The 20,829-nt window shown below is 36.8% G+C and overlaps 1 protein-coding gene across 1 annotated transcript; it reads right to left on the reverse strand.

Annotated features, from left to right (window-relative positions):
- Positions 1–4,762: 4,762 nt before the first annotated feature.
- LOC122289012 (protein NRT1/ PTR FAMILY 4.6-like) lies at positions 4,763–8,664 on the reverse strand. Its single transcript, XM_043095883.1, has 5 exons — positions 8,371–8,664; positions 8,151–8,256; positions 7,783–8,000; positions 6,344–6,784; positions 4,763–5,909 (listed from the first exon to the last, which is right to left on the reverse strand). Exons 1-5 carry the CDS (start codon positions 8,398–8,400, stop codon positions 4,944–4,946), a joined length of 1,761 nt encoding a protein of 586 aa, XP_042951817.1. The 5' UTR covers positions 8,401–8,664; the 3' UTR covers positions 4,763–4,943.
- Between the last annotated feature and the right edge of the window lie 12,165 nt (positions 8,665–20,829).

Consider the following 20,829-nt stretch of genomic DNA (forward strand, 5'->3'; position numbering starts at 1 on the left):
CTTGCGCGCACCACTTGGGGAGGGTGCGCAAAGGAATCAAAGAAGGCAGCATCGAAGATCGAATCATCCTCCTCTTCAAAAAGTGGAAATGGCCGCTCGACATAGGTAGAACAAGGGCCTGTTGAAGAGGAGGGCACTATGGTTGTCGGCTCTGTGGGAATTAGATGAGGGGTCCTTGAAGAAGAAGCCCCAGCGGTAGCACTCAAGCTGCCTAGATACGACGTTGTTCTCCCTTATGTGGGGGGAAAGGGACTTGGGACGTGCATAGATCCCAATGGCCTCTGCCTTTTAGCTTTTTGGTCTTGGGGGCTGCCACTCCCAAAGGACTTATGAAGTGGATCATGGCGTGCTTTCATCTACCTAGCTTCATCCCTGGAAGGGTTTGCTGTCCTCTTCCACTCCCAAGTAGATGGCTCCCAGTTCGAGAAGGCTTGACTGGCTTGGGGGAACTACTGGGTGCAGGATATAACTCCCATATGTTCCTATCAGAAAGGGCCACATCAGTATTCAATTCAGTCTTGTGCACTCGTACCCAGACCATCATCTTGGAGACTCACGCCTCCTCCTCTGGGGTCAGTATGATCTCTAGACATTGCGAAGAAAGAAAGAGCCCCCAACAGGCTTGGATGGGGAACTCCTGTTGAGCCAACTCCTTCTCTGGGAACTCCCAATTTGAGCCTGATATGAAGAACTTTTGGGTGTAGTCCTCGACACTCGAATGACGCAACTCGAGCATGGTTATCCACTTGCCTGGGACCTGAGCCTGAAAACCGCAAAGATTTCTTGGGTGACAATTGATATGGTACACATATAGGAACTCCTGAGCCATTAAATTAGGGTAACCTTGCCTGCTGTAGTAAGAGCCTTCCTGGCAATGATGCAACTTGATATTAGGAGTCTCCAAGTGTTGGGGTTGAGTTGGGTTGGAGCCAGTCCCAGATAGTGGAGAACCTTCCAGAGGGGAAGGCATAATGGGAGATGAACCCCACTAGCGAACATCAGAGGGAAGAGTGCCACCCGTGTTGCCACACCATCTGAAGACACAGCGTGTTCCTGTAGGTGAGGACCTCACGAGCGATCTAGCGAGGAATGCTATATTGAATTTGAAAGGCATGGAGGTCCATGCTGGTAATCCACGAGGTCTAGCATTTATTGTCATAGTAGGGGACGAGGGTGCTGGTGGAAGTTTTTGGGGCCATGAGAATGGAGGAAGGACGGGTAGCAGAGAGGGATGGAGAGAAAAACAAAGGGAGGAAGGAGGTGTTACGGCCAAAAGAGAAAGGAGCAAGGCAGAAAGCATGAGAAAGGGAGCACTGGTGAGAGAGTTGTAGAAATGAGGAAGGAGGAAGGAGAGGGGGGAGTTTATATAGCCAAAGACTCCTGAGAGAGGTACAGGAAACAAAGCGACACTAACATAAATGGCATCAGTGGAGTGGCATGCAAATCCCAATTGGTACAAGACGAGGGAGGTGTATCAGACATGTGGCGAGCACAAGCCATTGAGCCCTCGAAGAAGTGAGCAGGTGAGCCTCCAACTGGCATGAAAACGAAGCGACACTAACATAAATGGTGTCCGTGGAGCTACACACTGATCCCAACTGGCATGGGCAAAGCAAGATCCGTCTAGCCGGTGGCAAGCACGTGCCAATGTATCCTTGAACAGATGAGCAAGTGAGAAGCCAACCTATCCCGTCAGCGACCGTAAGGTAGGGGGAATGTGGGAATCAAGGAGGCTCATGTCCCTTATGGGAGAGGTGGCACAAAAGCCCCTCCATTCGAAGCAGATTAGAAAGGGGAAAAGGCAGGAGAAGAAGACTAGTGAGGTGTTAGAAACTCAAAGGGTACACCTCTAGCCCCTCCATTCGAAGCATCTGAAACACCTGTGCGGGAGATGGGATGATTTTGAATTCCCATCATGTGTTATGATAAGAATTCTCAGGGTAATGTAAGGGGAAATGGCCCCAGGCCCATTTATCTTTTTGTTTATTTATGTATTTAATTTCATCACTCTATTCTCTAGTGTTGCACAAGTTCATGCACAACCCTCACAGTCTTTTCTACATGCATGGTTTCTTCATCAAGTCCGTATTCCACAGCATGCTTGATGCACGTATGTTTTATTTTTTCCTCTATTTTTATGCAAGCAGTTAGTATATTTTCTCTATATACTTTCGGTTATTTCTTCCATCGTCTCTAGGGTTGCCTTCCCTGTCCATTTCCCCCTTTATACATGTCTCTTTCCCTAGGGTTTATTTTTGGTTCCCTATTTATACTACTGTTAGACTTTCTTGCATAAAGATTTTCCCAAGCTGCTAGCCACTCCACCATCACACAAAAACTCCTCCCCACACAAATAGCAACCACGACCCTTCCATACATGCTGTGGGCCTCTTCAACCACCACTCAACTGCCGCAAATTAGCCAAGCCTAGATGAAGCCATAGCCACCCACACGCATTGCACGCACCGCCATCTTTGTCTGCATGTCTCATCCCCATATTCACCAGCAACCTCTCGGTCTCCTTAGCCATACCACCATCATCAATTGAAGGCAACCACAACCACGTTAACCACCTGTAGCCTCCTATGCCAGCAGCTATTTTGCATGCATGAAAACAGAGCACGTGTTGTGCTCTCAGCCCCTTGTGAGATGAAGATCTATCGTCGTTGCCTCTTGCCACTCATTCGCAGTCGTCTAGCCACAAGATGCGGCCACCAGTTCTGCTGTTGCACCGTCCCTTTGCATGGTTTTCTGCTCTTGCAACTCCGTCTCACTATGAGGCTGTCAGCTCCATTGCTTGGTTTGTCTCCCATCAGTGCGGTTGATTCTTTGTTTCTAATTCGTTGGTTATGTCTCTATGGCAACCTTCTTTTTTTCTCCTTTGTTTTTCTCAAAAGAATATGTATTTTGTAACCCTATTATAAGTTGATGTGCTGAGTCTAACTTCAAATGGAGGATTATATTTTTATGATGGGTTTAATTATAACCGAATGGTATTTTCATTGGGCTTCAATTTATTCTTTGAACTTGTTTTAAGTTTTCCTTATTTCATTGTGCTTTGTTTTAATATTTCCTGTTGTGAGGAATTATGAAAAGTTAAGAAGTTCAGGTAAACAGGATTCTTTTGCTAGGTTTTATACAAATATTTGAGACTGAGGTTGACTTTATGAAAACTTTGCATGTTTTGTTATGAAATGAGAACTTGGGAAAAACAACATCAATCGTTTCTTTGCATTACTCATGAAATTGGTATGAAAAAGGAAAAATATTTTCTGACATGTATTGTATAGACATGAGCTATATTTTTTGTCATGCTGTCACTGAAATGTGAAAAAGAGTGATATGAAAAATATGAGAATTCGTGCATTTATTTAGAAAGATGCTCATACCTTATTTTTCAGTATGTGAGAAAGATCTGAATATTTTTGGTACTCTATTTCATTCTAATATGGCAACTGAAAACTTTGACATGGTGTGCTGATTTTGTATCTGACTTTGTCTCTGCTTTGCTCTGTTCTACTTTGCTCTATTTGGGTTGGTACCAACTTCTCTATCTCTGAGTGCACTCACTTTGGAAACAAAGTGGTTTTTATGTCGTCTTTCCTATGTGCACACTTGGGATTCTGAGAATAATAAGGGAAAGACTCACATCTGTCTTTGCCCTGTTTGACCATCGGGGATAGCACAATCCCACCACGGGGGTTAAACATGGTCTCTGCTTTGTGAGATGCTCTGTTTTGATGTGACGATGACACTCAAGTTATGTTATGCCAAAGTACTCTGAGTTTTATGGGTTTTAAAACCATCGCCCTATTTTGTTTGAAAATATGTTTTGTTCTACATGATAACTATGGAAAATATTTTCTTCTACATACTGTACTCTGTAAATGCTCATGTTTACACACTAATATATGTGCTTTATTTACTGAGTTGTTGATAACTCATCCCTTATCTCCACAACATTTTTAAGATATCGTAGATACTTTAGCGGAAGTTCAAAAATAGGAAGTATGGGTAAGGCTATGTGAGTATAGGGTATTAAATACAAAGAGAGTACTTCTTGTTGGAGAATTTTTATTTAGTAGTTTGTTTTGCTTTGTTGACATACTTTGGGAAAGTTGACATTTATTTTGAGACTTTGTTGTATTCTTAATTAATTATTTTGGAGTAGTCGGTTTAAAACAATGAGGTCTATGAGTAATTGAGGAATTGGAGTTTATACTTGTATTGCGAAGATATGATTTTAAGTGTTAAGAAGTAACTCTCTGACCCATTCGGGACTGGGCCGTTACAAGAAAGGACTTGCTTGTGCAGCCATGAGGTACTAGTGGGATGTAACGTCTCAATAGAAGGTATAAATCATATGACTTATATTTTAAAAGGGCTAGTCAATGATACAATTAGAGTTCCATTGGAACATTATAAAAAGTAAGAACTTTTCATTTTCAAACACTGTGAAATTCCATATACCACTTACTCTTATATATCTCTATCATAGGGGTATTACATGGGAAGTCCCTCTGCTCGAAATATCTACCCAGGTCTTTGGACGAGGCCACTAGTACTCGGTTTTGAACCCATTTTGCCCATTGCCCTTGCTGGTCCTGGGCCTCCTGGCTATGTGCCTCTTGAAGGAACCAAGCTTTTTGGATCTATGCTCTTTATCTTTTGCTTTGGATGGGCTTCATTTGTGTAGACATTTCCTTTTCCTTTCCTTTTATACATAGCCCTTGATGACGATAAAACCGAAATATAGAATTACTTGTGCAAAGTCTAATAATTACTACACTGGTGGTCTGGTACAAAATACAATTTGGAGGATAACCCTCTTGTTCTCTCTTTCAATGAAGAACTACAACAAAAGAAAATCATCTCATGGTTTGGTGAAAGTGGTCGTAGAAATATGCATTGAATGATATCTTTTGCAATTAAATATGCCTCGGTTATTGATTTGGTTCCATTGATCTGTACTTGTAGCGATTGGCCCAGAAAAGATAGTGCAGGAAATTCAATCCGCTCAATACACACATTAGCCAGTAAAACCTCTCGAGGTGATAGTAATTCAAGTTGCTTCCTAAGAGCCATGGCCTGTGTCGATATGCACCGGTAACATCATTGACTATCGATACTAGCACTGAGCTGAGGTAATACCCCATAGCCAGGGAGGCCCAAGAGAGAGCTGTGGCTAAAGATCTCATGCTTGACGGCGCCTCGGTGAAGAAGAACTCCATCGTTCCAGCCAAGGTGAAAAGGTCAGCTGATCCCAAGAACAAGTACTGCAAAGCCACCCAAAGGAATGTTATAGGAAGAGGTTCTTCAGAATTTAGTAGCTCAGAATCTGTTGCCACCTTCTTTCGCTTCATTTCTACCAGAGCTGCCACGACCATGCCCACCATAGAAAGGACCAGCCCTGTCCCAATTCGTTGTAAATGAGTGATACCCATTTCGGTTTTCGTTATTTTTCTTGCAAATGGAAGAATCACATGGCTATAGACTGGTGCAAGAATTATGATGAAGATGACAGGGAAAACGGGGAGAGAAGCTGGTGGGACCTTCAAGGAGCCAATCATGGTGTTCATGGTGGCTGCTTGCTGAACTGAAAAGGTCGAGAGCTGAGCAAGACAGCAGTTTAGCATCATCGTAGACATGAAGATTGGGAGGATCCTTAACACTATCTTGACTTCTTCTACTTGCCTTTCTGTGCATTTCAGCATTGAATGGTTGTGCTCGTTGTTTGCTGCTCTGTCAAGGAACTTGAGGCTTTCTGTTAGACTGTGATTAGGCACCTTTTCTTTAGCTTCACTGTCTTCTCCCTCTCTGGTTTCTGCTGTATAGGCTGGGCTTTTGCTCATAACAGTATTTCTAGCAATCCAAGCACTGCATGTGTTGTATACCGCTGCAGTAAGAACCTGTTGGACACAGGTGAAAGAGTTCTCTTTAGCCAACTCCAGTTATTCAACTTGTAGCATGTGCTGTATTTTGATCGATAAAGAAGAACGTGTTGTATTTTGATATTTGTTAAGGATATAATTTGAATAATTCTTCACATTAATTTAAGTTTTTGGGACAATTAATAATTAAACATGGCATTAGAGCATAGGTTTTGAGTTCGAATCTCCACTCTACATTTCACTTCATTAAATTAAAATATTTCACTTGTTGAGCTCACTTATTAATTGATAGTTTGGACTCCGGGCCTATTTATTGAGATAGAATGTTAAGAAATAAAATAAATAATTAAAATCTACCACTTTTTATCAATTTAAATTTTTGGAAGCGGCGGTTTAACACTAATTGACTTTTAAGACAAGCAGTGATTAAACACTATTTGTCTAAATTCTACCTTGAGCATTGTTGTGATGGGGCTTCCTGCAGGAACTTTGGTCCTGTAAGTGGGAGAGCCAAGGAGGAAAACAGGGATGGAAGCCAGAATTGTAGCAGTGGAGATCCCAAAGCCCCACTGCCAGCCTTTGTGATCTTCAACCCATACCACTAAAGTGACTGCAATTAAAGCCCCACAGGAAAGGCAACATACATAGTAGTTAAAGAAAGATGATCTTTGTTTCCTTCCTTGTGGGGTAGTCTCATCAAACTGCTCAGCCCCATGTGGTGGAAGTGAACCTTTTATCCCTCCAACACCCAGCGCCACCAGATAGAGGCCTGCAAACAACATCACTGCTTGTGCACCGCCAACTTCCTGGCATGGACTGTTGATGTTCACTGAGATGCAGGCTGGTGGTTTCAAGGATGGAACATGAGCTTGAATTGTAAGTATTAGAAGACCCTGTTTCATTAGTTTGTGAGGACATGAAAAGATGATCTTTATTGTAGGATTTATTCAGCAGAGAGCAAATTCTTTTGTCATTCAGTTCTTAGGTTTTATGAAATTGATTAACTAGTCCGTGACACAAACTTCATCGGATTTCAGTGGATCATGAAGAGTGTAACACAACAAGATACACTAAAAAGAAGTCGTTGGCATAGAAGAAAGAATTACAATAGGATTGCTTATGAGAAACGAACTTAGTTTGATGTGGTATATAAGATCAATATTACAATATAAAAAACTTTATAATTTGAGGCACCATAAGGATATCGGTTAGTAAAATAATTTTTTACAGTTGTCTTTAGAGAACCAAGCATTTCTCTTCTTTGAAATTGACACGTTGCAACCTCGATTTTTGAGGTAGGCATTTCTCTTGTTAAATTTGATTGTGAATTTCATTAATTATGCTGAACATCTTTGATCAACTGATCACGTGGTATTTCAATAAACTATAGTCCTCCTTCAGTTTAAGAGTTAACGGTTAGTTATGGAAATATGTGAAAATGACACTCAAATCACACAACTGGCTGCCCTTTGGCATTAATAGGAGATGGGTTTCCTTCCACCAATTGAAATTCCAGAAAGAACCACTTACAGCCAAGTGTGGGGTCTAGCCAGGTCACCATAGAGTGTGATTGGACAATGCGAGTACAAGAAACCTTTTTTTTGCCATCACATATGTCATGCATGTTTCCTCTCCCTGAAGAAAGTTATGTTTTCAATTAAAACTTTCATTAGGTGGGGCTAGATTTTGCATTTTTATGGTCACCATCATCTTTGCTGTACTGTTTGCACATCATGCCAAGCATGGGTGAGTCCTTGTGTGGGTCATCCCCTGGATAACACTATATAATTGAGATATTCTAATAGCGAGTTCTATCAAGCTGATTTAAATTCTATTGCTGGTGGGAAAGGGATAATTAAAGGCATAAACCTTAATTTGTTGGAAAACTCACCGTAAATTCTATTGCTGCACTTATCAAGTATATGCGGTAAGTAGTGAAAAATGCATCTGCCAGAAAGGCACCAAGAAGAGCCAGAAGGAAAGCTGTACCCATGAAATTGGTAACCATGTTGGCAGCTCTGGATGGAGAAAAATGCATGAATTTTGACATATACAGCACAAGATTGCTTGCATTGGCCAGGTATGCTAGGTTCTCCAGTATCTCCACGACTAGAGTTAGCATTATAAACAAAATCACTATTAGTGCTATATGCATGCATTTGTTTATACACACACACACTTCTCCCCAACTTTGAAGACAATAAAAAAGGTTGAAGGGGATACAAAAAAGGTTCCCATGCTGATCCAAAGCTCACTCACCCAAGACGAAGGAAGCAGCAAGCATGCCGCCATGACGACCTCTTAAGGCGGGCTTGTTCCTCCAATCTACATAGCCTTCCCAAATGTGTAACTGGTGTGCTTCCTCCTACCGCGGTCACCCAGAAGAATTTAGAATTCCAAGCAGTAGAGAAAAAATAAAGGAAACAAAGACATGCAGAAGGGATAAAAGTAAAAAATTATATGTAACTTAGAACCTCACCATCTCTTTTCCAACTTCTGTAGGATGCATGGTGAAGAAATACTTAAAAACTCTCTTTTTTAAATTTCTTTATCTTTAGGTGGGAGAAAAGGATAATGGAGAAGGAAGGGAAGGGGGGAGGGGGGATGTGGGGTTTGCTGGGGTGGCTGATTTAGTTGTTTGAAGGCTCGTTCAAGAAAAACACTTTTTGATGAAACTGGGAGTTCTTGGCGGATTCATATTTATAGTGGTGAGACACTGGTGGTCCAACCAAGAAGAAAGGTCGAGATACCACGACGATGACTATTCATTCGCCAGACACTTCACGGTTCAAAGTCTCCATTGTTTTCTGTGTTTGACTGTATTTATCCCTATGTGAGAGAGGAAGAGGCCATCTAGAATTTCTTTGTTATAACAAGTCATATCTAAGATTAACTACACTTGAAAGATAAATATTTAGTCACAAAGTACAAAATTAGTTAAATTATAAAATTAATTTGTCTTAAAATAGATATAATGGATTATATAAAATTATTTTAGTTTATGAGTTTACTTTTATATAATTTCTTTATGTTTATTTAGTATTCTTAACTTGAAAATGTTAGCAAAATTATCCAACAAATATGATTTTTGGTCCTCATATTCGTTCTAATCGCCTACCCATATTCTATTATTGTTAACTTTTTAGTTCGATCGAATGCGTTCAGCTAGCTTATACTAAATATTCAAAATAATTTTAAATAGCAATGATTTTGGAACCTAGACTCTCTAAAGCAAATGATGAATGAATTGGATGGTCCAATTCTAGAAAGGGAAAAACGCATCTTGTAGATATATGCTACAGATCTTAATTAACGATTTCAAAGCTCAGTTACAAGCTGCGTAAAAAAAATGTAAACATTTTCTTCTTATAAAGCATAGACATCATGCATTTACAAATCGGAAATGTGGTGTTCGGTGATCATTCACTAAATTAAGCGCGATATCAGCTCCACTAGTACGCAATGTATATATACTTGTCAAACATATTTAAAGTATGAATGATTCTACATACAGTCGTGGAGTGTATAAGCACTGTACAAATACTTTGATAAAGAGTGAGATCTGTTATTAAAAAATTAATTTTTTTTCATGTGGTTTCCGTATTTATTTATTTGTTTTAAAATGAATGTGCAACGCTTGCATACTCATGACTACAACTATTATTACTTTTTAAATACTAAGGAATGCATATCGCATCATATATAAGAGGAAAAACAAAACATTCAAGTGGGATACACATGTTTAAACGAGCTAGCTAGCTAGGTCATGTTGAACTGATGTATGTATATATGTTTATGTGCCGGGAAGGTGAAGTTAGATTATAGCTTTTCATGGGAGATGTGATGTCCCACTGCATTACTAGTAGTGCTCAAATAGAAATGTAAGTGCGAGTTTGTGCTTTGATATTTTAAGTCAGATTATAGAACTGTTTTTACAATCAAGTAAAATATATGAGGTATCGCACTATGTTACGTCAGCTTGTAAAGCTTCTTTCTAAATCCTTTTATATATCTACCATTTGATCATCTCGTACTCGAATATCATATTTCCACTACCAGTGGGAAAACTACTGTTCTCTGAAGCTAATCTCAACTATCAATGCTATGAATTGAGCTTGCACTATCTCAGTATTATCCTTGACCGACTTTTCCTAAAAAGAAATTCCACCATATATATCTTTATATATAGAATCTTCGAAAGTCCTGATCAAACTCTTATCATGCATAGTCTGTGTTTGGCCTATGATCAATTCCATAATGTCTGTTGCTTCTGAGAAAAGCAAGCTCATGAGATGCTTCTACGTACGACCTAGCTGTAGCAATTAATATGTTTGTGTCACTTCCGTTTTCTTTCATGTTCTAGGTAGAGCTCTCAATTACTTACTTGGGTTGAATACTTTCTCGATCTTAAGCACTACTGGTGTACTCATCCAATAGTGGCCATCCATTCTCTGCATGCCAGCTGTTGCCTGCTAATGGCGGTGGTACTGTCCTTTTGGTTCCCCGATCTCCGCATTGTGTGGCTTGGAGCCTTTAAATTTTTAATGACAGTCTCCGTCTGGGCATGCACCACGCATGCATGTAGTAGTTGTTTAGCTTCTCTTCGTCCTTTGACATTGTTTGATCCCCTGAATGAAGATATTAATTTCATCTTCTTTTGTATAGACAGTTGGTACGTACTACATTAGATAAGTGGTGGAAAGAATATGCATGATTAGTTTATAAATAATGGGATATTGCTAATTCCATTAGGTTAAAGGAATTTGGATTTAGCTTAGGTTTGGATTTCAAATTTATGCCATGATTTCGAATTCCTTTCCTTTTAATGTCACGATTTTTAGAAAGTTGAAAAATCAATCGGCCTAGACTAAATTTTAATCAAACTGATTAGGATTTGAATTTTAAAGACCCAAATCCAAAAATGTTTTCCACTAATCCAACCATTCAAATACAACACCATATATATGCATCATAATGGAAATTAGTACGGTTGCTCTCACACTGAAATCTATTTCACTTGATCAAGAATGAAAGATGTGGCCCATGCAAGAGCAAAGCTCCCGTTTCGAGACAATGATGTATGCTATAGATTTTTTTGCAGCAAATTGGCGGTCCTTCTTTGCGTTCTGGTGAAGGTTATAACTGTACGTGAGAGTTATGATCAAGTGGTCCGGGCTAGCTTGTGGGATACTTAGATGGTAGTACTTTCGGTGACCCAAAGTCAGGTGGAGGAGGCGGGATAATCAAAGATGGGGACGACAACTTTGTAGGCTTGTAGCACATTTTCAGCCCCATATGGCCGTCATAAGCCAACAATAGGGCAAAGGAAAATGACTTGTTGGATACTTTACAACTAATTTCTGTCAAGTTGGTTTTGTAGAATGTGACTCATGAAAACTTGTCATTCATTGGAGCTCACATAGAAGAGAGGTTCACTCTGCTATCTAGAAGTTATGAGAAATGATTCTTCATGTTTTCATGGAGTTCCATATTTTGGCATGTTGTGAGTATAGAGAAAAAAAAAAAAAAAAAAATCAATCTGCGGATATGTTTTCCCTAAACATGGAGCAAAGGATGTTGGAACTATCTTGGCTACAACCCTCCACCAAAAGAAGACAGGGGTTGTTTGAGGATTGATAGAGCTACTATACCACATCTACGTTTAAAAGACACAAGTTTTCGTGGTTTGAATTTTGTTTCATTTTCTAAATATATATGTATATATATGAAAAACGTGACGCGGCCAATTATATTAGTGAAATTTATAAAAAGTACATAAAAGTGACTGTACATAGATTTTTTGATATATACTTGAAAATTATTTTTACATTGGATATTTATAAACACATCATTCTTTTCCCATAAATGGGGGTTATTAATAAAATTTATTAGATATTATCCTCTCCAATTCTTACACGAAAGAAATATACTTGCACCAACCGCATTTCAATAATAATGGTTGATGTTAGGTTTTGATCAATATATAAACTCTTCCAAATAGTTCCAAGGTAGTGTTGGCCATTCATGTTGGATCGCTAAAAAATCAATGTAACTTCATCCCACTAGCTAAAAGCGAAGGGATATTCTAAGTTGAGCAGGGAAGGACAGGTAAGATATTTCTAGAATGTAGAAAGAGAATCTTCTCTTCTCATTCAGAAAATGATCTTGTAGCCCACTTATTAGGTTTTGAAGCCAATTGGTATAAGAGAAGTGAGATTTTGTGACCAAACTTTAATGACTAAAAGGACTATTTTCTATGAAAACTGTGGGAAATAGTCATTTTGGTCATTAAATTTTAGTCATAAAAGTCCAATTCTCTTATAGTGGATGTACTTCTGTGTGACAGTGGCCTGATAGAAGTCAAGCCATTTTTCTAAAAGCAAATGATCTCAATCTTCTTCTTTATTTCTTTGCATTATTTTAAACCATTAGATCCTAAATGTCTTGAGTGAAGGGAAGTAGACAAAATATACTATTAGGTAGATTGCATCTGACTACCTGATCGATGAAGGATTGAACATAACCGGCCACCTTGCTTTTGGAGATGACAGAGGCTTTACACAACATCTTGACCATCCATACTATGCTAATAAAAACTCAACGCGACTGACAATGAAAAAGATGCTGGGAGAAAGATGCAACCTACCCCTTAAATGAAAAAGAATGGATTGGGTGGAAAGTAAATTAATTTCTTCACTTGTAACGACAATCCTAATCAAAGTTGTGGCAAAGAAGATGATCATCTGATATCATATTTACTCTTTTCTTCTTTAAAAAATTTTACGCTTTGCTTGATGCAAGCATTATATGTAGATAGTAAGTGAGGCTTCAAGGAAGGAAAAATGTATCAGAAACCCAAGTATATTCGATACTCAAAATAAGTGAACTAGTTTACAAATCAAAGAAACCAATAAATTTCTATTAAAAATGGAAATGTGAGAGGTACATGAGAAACATGATGTTAGAAATGTAGTAGTTTTAGGATTTTATTTAAAGGTTAGATCGAACCAAAACAATAGATAAACTCTACACATACACACACAGATGTATATATATATATATATCAACTGCATGCTATCTATTTATTTGGTTGAACCATGCATTATTCCATAATACAAGTACTTTCCAAGCAACTATCTGCCCTTGTGTCTTAATCGTACAAATTTTATGATTGAGTTTAGAGAAACTAGATTTGGGAGAAACTCTCAAAGCTGATTATGGGTTTTGATTTTCTTCTACTTCATTGTTAATGTATATTTATATTTCAATACATATTTTAATATTTACAAATTAATTATATAGTTTGATGTGATGTATCATGTTGTCAAACTTTTCTGATTCTACTTAAATGGTAGAACTTATTTTATTGTAAGATAGATTAATTAAACGTCTCTCAATTAGCAATAACTTACAACTCTTGCGTGTTCTAAATGGATAGTGCTGTTATGTCTTCTCAATTTGCCTAATTGGTATGCCCCTAGTGCAAATAATTACACCTTTTTTTTTTCCAAACATTTTTTAAACATGTTTAAATATTTTTAAAAAATAAAAAAATACTGATACACTAATAGTCACTTTTTTAATTAATAACCAAAATTTTTTGTTTAAAAGAAATTAATTTTATGAGCAATTATAAGATAAAGAGATATATTAGCATTATTTATTTTGAAAAGCTAGAAAGAGAATGGCCTATTACCACATCAATAGAAAACTGGATTGGATGGATGTGAACGATCAGTGGCCGAGGATTTGCAGAGGTGCAGGCGCACCCATGTGCTGTTCCTAGATTCTTCAGAATTGATAGATTGACTTCATTCGTCTTGAAAGGAAATAAACCAAGAAGGACCAAAAAAAAAGAAGAAGAAGAAGCTGTTTTGTGAGGCTATAGCCCACCCCGCAGCCTAGTGTGTGATGTGCTATAATGTCATTTGAGGCAGAGAAGTGAAATTAGAAAGTTAAAATTGTTCTATAATGTCAACTTTTATTGAGAGTGCGATGTTTCAAATCAAATACCCGTTTACAATCTTTCACTTTCTCGCTTTCCAGAAAGAAAATGCCTCTGAGATTTCAATGTTGAGTACGTAATTGAATAAAGCAAACAAGTAACCCCCCTAACCCAACTCAAGCATTTAACTTTAGGAAAATGATGCATTCACCGAGTATGCATCTCGATAAAAGTTACCATTCTCTCTCTCTCTCAAACTGTTTAAAGTGATGATTTACAAAATGCTTAAAAACCACCAAAAGAAAAAAAAAAAATTGTATTTTACACTTTTCGATAGAAACTCTCTAGACCAACTTCGGTGGCCCTCATAGTACCCTTAATTTTATGTATGGTCACTTTCAAAGTATTGTAGGTAGACAATGAAGGATTGAGATATAATATTTTAAGGTGCCATTCCAGCCAATAGACTGAACGTATAAGACAGAAGATGTACATTTTCTATAAGCAAGTTGCATGAAACAGCAATCACACACACACAACCTGCAGAGACTTTGGTTGGTGCATTCAGCTGTCTTGACATGGAAAGCAACCCAGATTTATGTTTTGATTTTAGGTTTCCCTATTGCAGAAGGCAATGGCAACAAAACGTACATATGATCATAAACTGTCAGGAAATATCGCTTTCAATTATTCTCATCGAGAATCCTCGCCGAATGGCAAAATTTTATCTTTTTACTTTTTTTTAAGCACTTTAAGCATTTAAAAAAATACAAAAAAAAAAAAATCACAAATTCATTAAAAAATACTTGTTTAACTATTAAGTTAAAAAATAAAAATAAAAAAATCAATCAGTGGGTTTTGTTGATGGATTTTATAGGTGAGAGTAGTGTTTTCCTTATAATATACTTTACTTTTTTAAGAATAATATATATGATCATTCAAAGTACTTTTCTTTTTAAAATGCATGTTTTAAAAATGTTTAAGATGCTTTAATAATATATGAAGTACTGCTATAAATTAACTAAGGACTAATGCTGCATACGGCCATTCATTTTATCATAATTCTCCCATCATTCCATTCACTACAAGAGGATTTGTTTTATGAGACAAAAAATTTTGTCTTAAAAAATCTAAATTTCGTCCCTAGAAATTTTTGTAGATAAAAAATTTTTGTTTCTATTTTGTCTCAGAAAGGCCGTCTCAGAAACTTTTCGGAGTCTCCAAAAAGTACTTTTAGTGACGAAATTGGGCGGAACCAGTCAAAACCGTTCGAATGAAAAAAATTTTTTGAGACAAAAAAATGTCGTCTCAGAATCAAGTTCGAATGAAAAAATTTATGTTCGAATTTAAAATTTTGTTCGAACAACATGAAATATTAATTCGAACCAATAATCTGACCAAGACCGTTCGAACCAACACATTTTAAGTGGTTTTTGTTCGAAGAAAAATATTAACTGTTTGAACTCTCAATGTATTTTCAGAAATCTTCTATTCGAACGGAGTTTTGAAAAATAACGTTATTCAAATAAATATTTAATTATTTGAACGAACGCACGAATTGTATTTCTCGATACGTTCGAATGGGTTTTTTTTTGTTAGAATGGATGCATACATGGTAATTTATCATTCGAACAGGTTATTTAAAGTTTGAACGATATTGATCAAACAAAATGAAATTTAATTAAAAAGAAAATACTAATTAAAATTGTAATCTATATACATCAATTGTCCAAATGTTTACAAACATCATAAATAAAGGCAATTAAAAGAATTAAATGAATTATGATTGTGGTGGTAGTGGTGGCATAGAGTTTTGGAATATCACTGACTGGGATTGTTCAAATATTTTTTGGTTATTTAATTGTAGTCTCTCTTCTAATATTGCCTCTAAATTTGCTACTTGATCTAATCGGGTCAGCAACTCATTTTCCTTCAACCTCAATTGTTCGATCTCAAATGTAGTTTCCTCTAATTTCTTAGTCTTGTCTTCATTCGATCTGGCTTTAAAAGATGATGATAATGTTGAGGATGGCTTCACGTAACGTCCTAAGCCCCTTAAATATTCAGAATGTGATCCAAGAACTTGAGAAAAGATTTGAGCATCGTTGACAGATGATTCATCAGCTGGATTCGTATCAGTTTTTTTAAGAGATATCATCTTGTTCTACAAAAAGAAAAACATTAAAATTAGTATAGGTAACAAAAATATCTTTAGACAATGGAATTAAATAAACTTAAACTTACATAATTTACCTCTACCTCATGATTGCTCCAAACACCATCATGATTGTTATGTACTTTAGCATACAATTAGGTCAAATCATAGTCAACATGACTTTCTTCTTACTGCAAAATGAAAATCAATATCAGAATTTAAACTAGAAAAATGTATATTTTACTATTTAATGGGGACTAAAATAACTAACCATTTTTTTTACAAGTGATGAAAAGATCGAGAACCCGCATGATAGTGCATCGATAAATTTGATCTATTTGCTTTGTTCACCGTACTCCGTTGCTAAAAAAAAGTATTATAATTTTATATTTAATACATCTATCATATATTACTGAAAAAAGATAGCAACGAAATTAACTTATAAGCAGAATCTTCAAACAGATCACAAATTTTCTCTCATTCGTTTGGTGGCTTTGCTTGGAATGGATTTTGACGTGCCTCTGTCGTAGTACTGAATTTTTGATAGTGTGCATGGCATCGACCTTTGTACCTCTGGAATGCATTTGACATCAATTCCTCAATCATTAGTCGATCCTCTTGCTGACAAAAATTTAGTTCAAACTCGTCCTTCAAAAATTTATAAACAATTAGTATAATTTCAAAAGTTATTTAAATAAAAATGTTATATAAAGTAATTTATTACCAGGCAACGATTTTTGATGTGGTCTTTCACATCTTGGGAAACTTTAGCCTAGGAGGATGTAACTATCGGTGCATACGTGCTAGTAAGTGTACCAACGTAAGAAGTAAGCCAAGCTGCCGAATTCCCAGAGCCACCGGTTTGATCATCAGGTATATCAACTTTAATTTTACCCACTTTTCTTACTTTCTCTATGCAGACACCCCTCGTAATGCCTATAACTCGATGCTGGTTTACAACAGCTATATAGACAAAAATTAAAGCATATATTTTAATTAAATTATTTTATTTGAAAGATATACAGTGATAAAGTACTTTGTTCTGGTTCTGGTGATGTTGGCCCACCATTGTTGGCAGGTGAATCACACAGGGAGTTAGTAAGTGGTGGGGATGGCTCACGTGTTCTTTTGCATTTAGGAGACATATTTGTTTGAAATTATAATAAATTATTATTCAAACAAGATACATTTTATATTTTTATAAGAATTATACCTACACAAATATCTATTTGAATCATTCAGTGTCAGTTTTGTTGGACCAGTCGCTCTCATCCTCAGTAGACACTTCAGTTGATTCATGTTCTTCCGACATGTCACCTTCAATTACTTTAGGTTGAACATCTTCTCTGTGCAATATGACCATGTCATATTGGCTTAGATCAACAAATAGATTGATGCTTGATTCATTTTCTTGATATGGTTCTTCATGGTCTGAACTATCAACTTCTTCATGTGGTTTTATCTGCCTCTAGAATATAATCATATACATTTCTTGGTGCAAACTTTTCGACTACCCGCCATGGATTTTTGGACTTCAGATCATCTAAATAAAAAACTTGATTTGCTTGGCATGCGAGAAAGAAAGGATCGTCCTCATACCATTTGTGAGATGTATTGACACTTACAAAATATTCATCCTTACGCACTCCCAACCTAGGATTTGAGACATCCCACTAATTACATTTAAATAACCAGATCATATATCCCCCCACATACTTTAACGCTATGATATCTTTCACAACTACGTAAAAATCGATATTATCATTCTCATGGCTTCCTTCGACTACGACCCCACAATTTTGAGTTTTCCTATATTGTTCTTTGTCTGCTGTGTGAAATCTATATCCACGCACCAAACATTCTGAATATTGGATAGCTCGCTTAGACGGACCACATGCCAAAGCATATACTTCTGGTGAGATTTCACCTGAATGGTCACTATATTTCGATGCAACTTATGTAAATAAATTTGATTCTACTTATATCAATATCATATATAAATATGGTGACACTTACAAAATGTACAAAGTTCAAAATAATTGTGCATAATTTTTTTTAGTAATACTGTATGTTCAAACCACGAGGCAAATTCTTATTCGTGCGTCTTTTATACGTCAGTCACACAATTCGTGTATACGTCAGTCACACAATTCATGCAAAGAAGTTGTATATGTTCCCTGCGTATGTTAATGTGAGCTATTAATTTGTATCAATATATACTATATTATTATAAATGTACTTAAAAATACTATTAAATTAGATAATCATCACAACCTCAAATAGTGTTCAATCTCTTCACAGTTATTCAAGCCATACCATCGAGCTCTTTCAAACTCTCGCCCACATAGGTCATAGCCCCCTTGTGCACCTATGAGACGTACTTTCTAGGAAAACACAGTAAATGCTGACGAAACTCCCATTTGTCCACTTTTATAATTTCAATCCGGTCTCGAAAATCTAGTATCAACCCCACGAAAATACATTGACCAAAATGTATGCCACTCATTATGGATATGTGACTTTGCGATCGATCCTTCCGGCTAGCCTTATTCCCTACAGATCGCTTAAGTTTTCTCAAAAAATCGTTCAATAGGATACATCCATCTATACTGAACGGGGCCAGCAACTAAAGCCTCACGAGGTAAATGCAAATCCAAATGAACTATTACATCAAAGAATGAAGGCGGGTATAAACTCTCCAACTTGCACAATATCAATGCAATGTTAGCTTCCATTTTTAATAAACATCAACTTTCAACATTCTAGTGCAAATACTCCTGAAAAATCACCCTAATTCTGTGAAAGCTGTACGAACATCTCGAATAAGCTTTCATCGCACACCAACTTGCAACAATCACTGCAGAAATATATGGCAATCATGACTTTTGAGACCAGTTATCTTCTAATCATGAGCTCAGACACATCTTGACATGTTTGAAGCCTAACCATCGGGTAATTTGATTATCATAAACCAATCACATAATTTCTTTCTCTCATCACTTGAAAGTGTATACAATCCAAGAGGCATATAAGCTAACGACCTAGTATCTTACAAATGCAACTCCGATCTTATTCCCAAATCTTTTAAATCTTTACGAGAGTTAACTGTATCTTTTGTCTTCTCTTGTATTGACATTAGGGTACCCAAAATATTATCACATATATTTTTTTCAATGTGCTTAACATCTAGATTGTGACGCAGTGTCAAGGTAGACCAGTATGGCAACTAAAAAAATTATTTTTTTTTGTCCAATTCAATTCCACTGCTTGTCTTTTCCTCTTTTGATATCTTGCATTCTTCCCAAATCTGTTATATGGTACATCTTCCAATTGATTGAGAATATCACCACCAGAATACTCTAGCGGTGATGACCTGCGCTCAACCCTTCCATCAAACATTGCTCTATTTGAACACCATCTATAATCATGAGGTAGATATCGACGGTGTCCCATGAAACATAATTTCTGGCCATTTGTTAACCACTGAGACTATGTATCTTTATTACAAACAGGACAAGCCATTTTTCCTTTTGTGCTCCACCCAGACAAGTTCCCGTATGCTGAGAAATCATTTATTGTCTAAAGTACTGCAGCATGCATCTTGAATTCAGGAGACAAGGCCACATCATATGTATTGACACCCTGTTCCCACAACTCTTTCAACTCTGTCATCATTGGCTGCAAATATACGTTTATTTCTTTTTCTGGTGACCTTGGCCTTGAGACTAATAGAGTCATCATAAAATAAGGATCCTTCATACACTTCCATGGTGGCAAATTATAAGTCATTAATATGATAGGCCAGGTGCTATGAGAAGTACTCATGTTGTCAAATGGATAAAAGCCATCAATTGCTAAACCAAGACATACATTGCGAGGTTCTCTGGCAAATCATGGATACTCGTCATCAAATTTCTTCCATTGTAAGGAATCTGTAGGATGCGTGAGGAATTGATCATTTTGAACTCTTTCTGTATGATGCCAAGTTATATCTGTCACAGTCGTCTGGGAAGTAAACAATCTTTGAAGTCGAGGAATCAACAGAAAATATCTTAGCACTTTATGGGGTACATTACGTTTATCTGATATCCATCTTGACTCATGACACACCGGATATGAATTAAATTCTGCATATTGATCATTTTGCACTTCTTGCATGGGCATCTTATAAATCCTCGACTGTCAACACTCCCACAAGCAAATTTTAAGAAAGACTTCACCTTATGTGCATATTGCTTATAGTCTCCACCAAGTCTATCTCCCAACAACATCCAACTCTTATCCATCTATAAAAAACCCAATTCAAGGGAAAAACACTATCAAGAAACTATTACAATACACGTGTTTAATTACCATTTATTTTTAAGATAGTTGGTCCTATCCCATTCGAGAGACTATCATCTATATCACATATATACTCAGTCCAAAACTCGTATGTTAGTAAAAATTTCAGCAGCATTTTCCTACAATTCTTCAAGTATGCTAGTCACGATAAGTCGTCGACCTTATTCATGAGCCGAGAAACTTATGAACTACATACTCGAAGAATGTAAGAAAATGATAAACCACAATTTTAATTGACTAACACAAGAGTTTTAACTAAATAGAATCCACGTAGATTATAGAATTCCAAACTGTCCACTTTGGACAATTCAAGAGTTATACCCAAACATTCTTTAAGAGAATATTTGACCACAACTCTCAAACGGGTCTAAGATTTAACTGCATGTAAAATAACTAGAAAATCCAACAGTTCAATAGTAAACATAACAATTGTTATAATCACATTATAAATTACAAATACATTGCAAAATTACATTACAAGTATACATGATGGG

This window comes from Carya illinoinensis, chromosome 12 (genome assembly GCF_018687715.1).
Source record: "Carya illinoinensis cultivar Pawnee chromosome 12, C.illinoinensisPawnee_v1, whole genome shotgun sequence".
Classification (NCBI taxonomy): Eukaryota; Viridiplantae; Streptophyta; class Magnoliopsida; order Fagales; family Juglandaceae; genus Carya; species Carya illinoinensis.

Bases quoted from the DNA above. Each gene is read 5' to 3' on its own strand.
- LOC122289012 (XM_043095883.1), bottom strand. From the start codon at position 8,400: ATGCATCCTACAGAAGTTGGAAAAGAGATG. The intron at 8,001-8,150 runs GTGAGTGAGCTT...TGCTAACTCTAG, and splicing joins TGCTGCTTCCTTCGTCTTGG to TCGTGGAGATACTGGAGAAC. The intron at 5,910-6,343 runs GTAGAATTTAGA...TGTGTCCAACAG, and splicing joins CCATCACAACAATGCTCAAG to GTTCTTACTGCAGCGGTATA.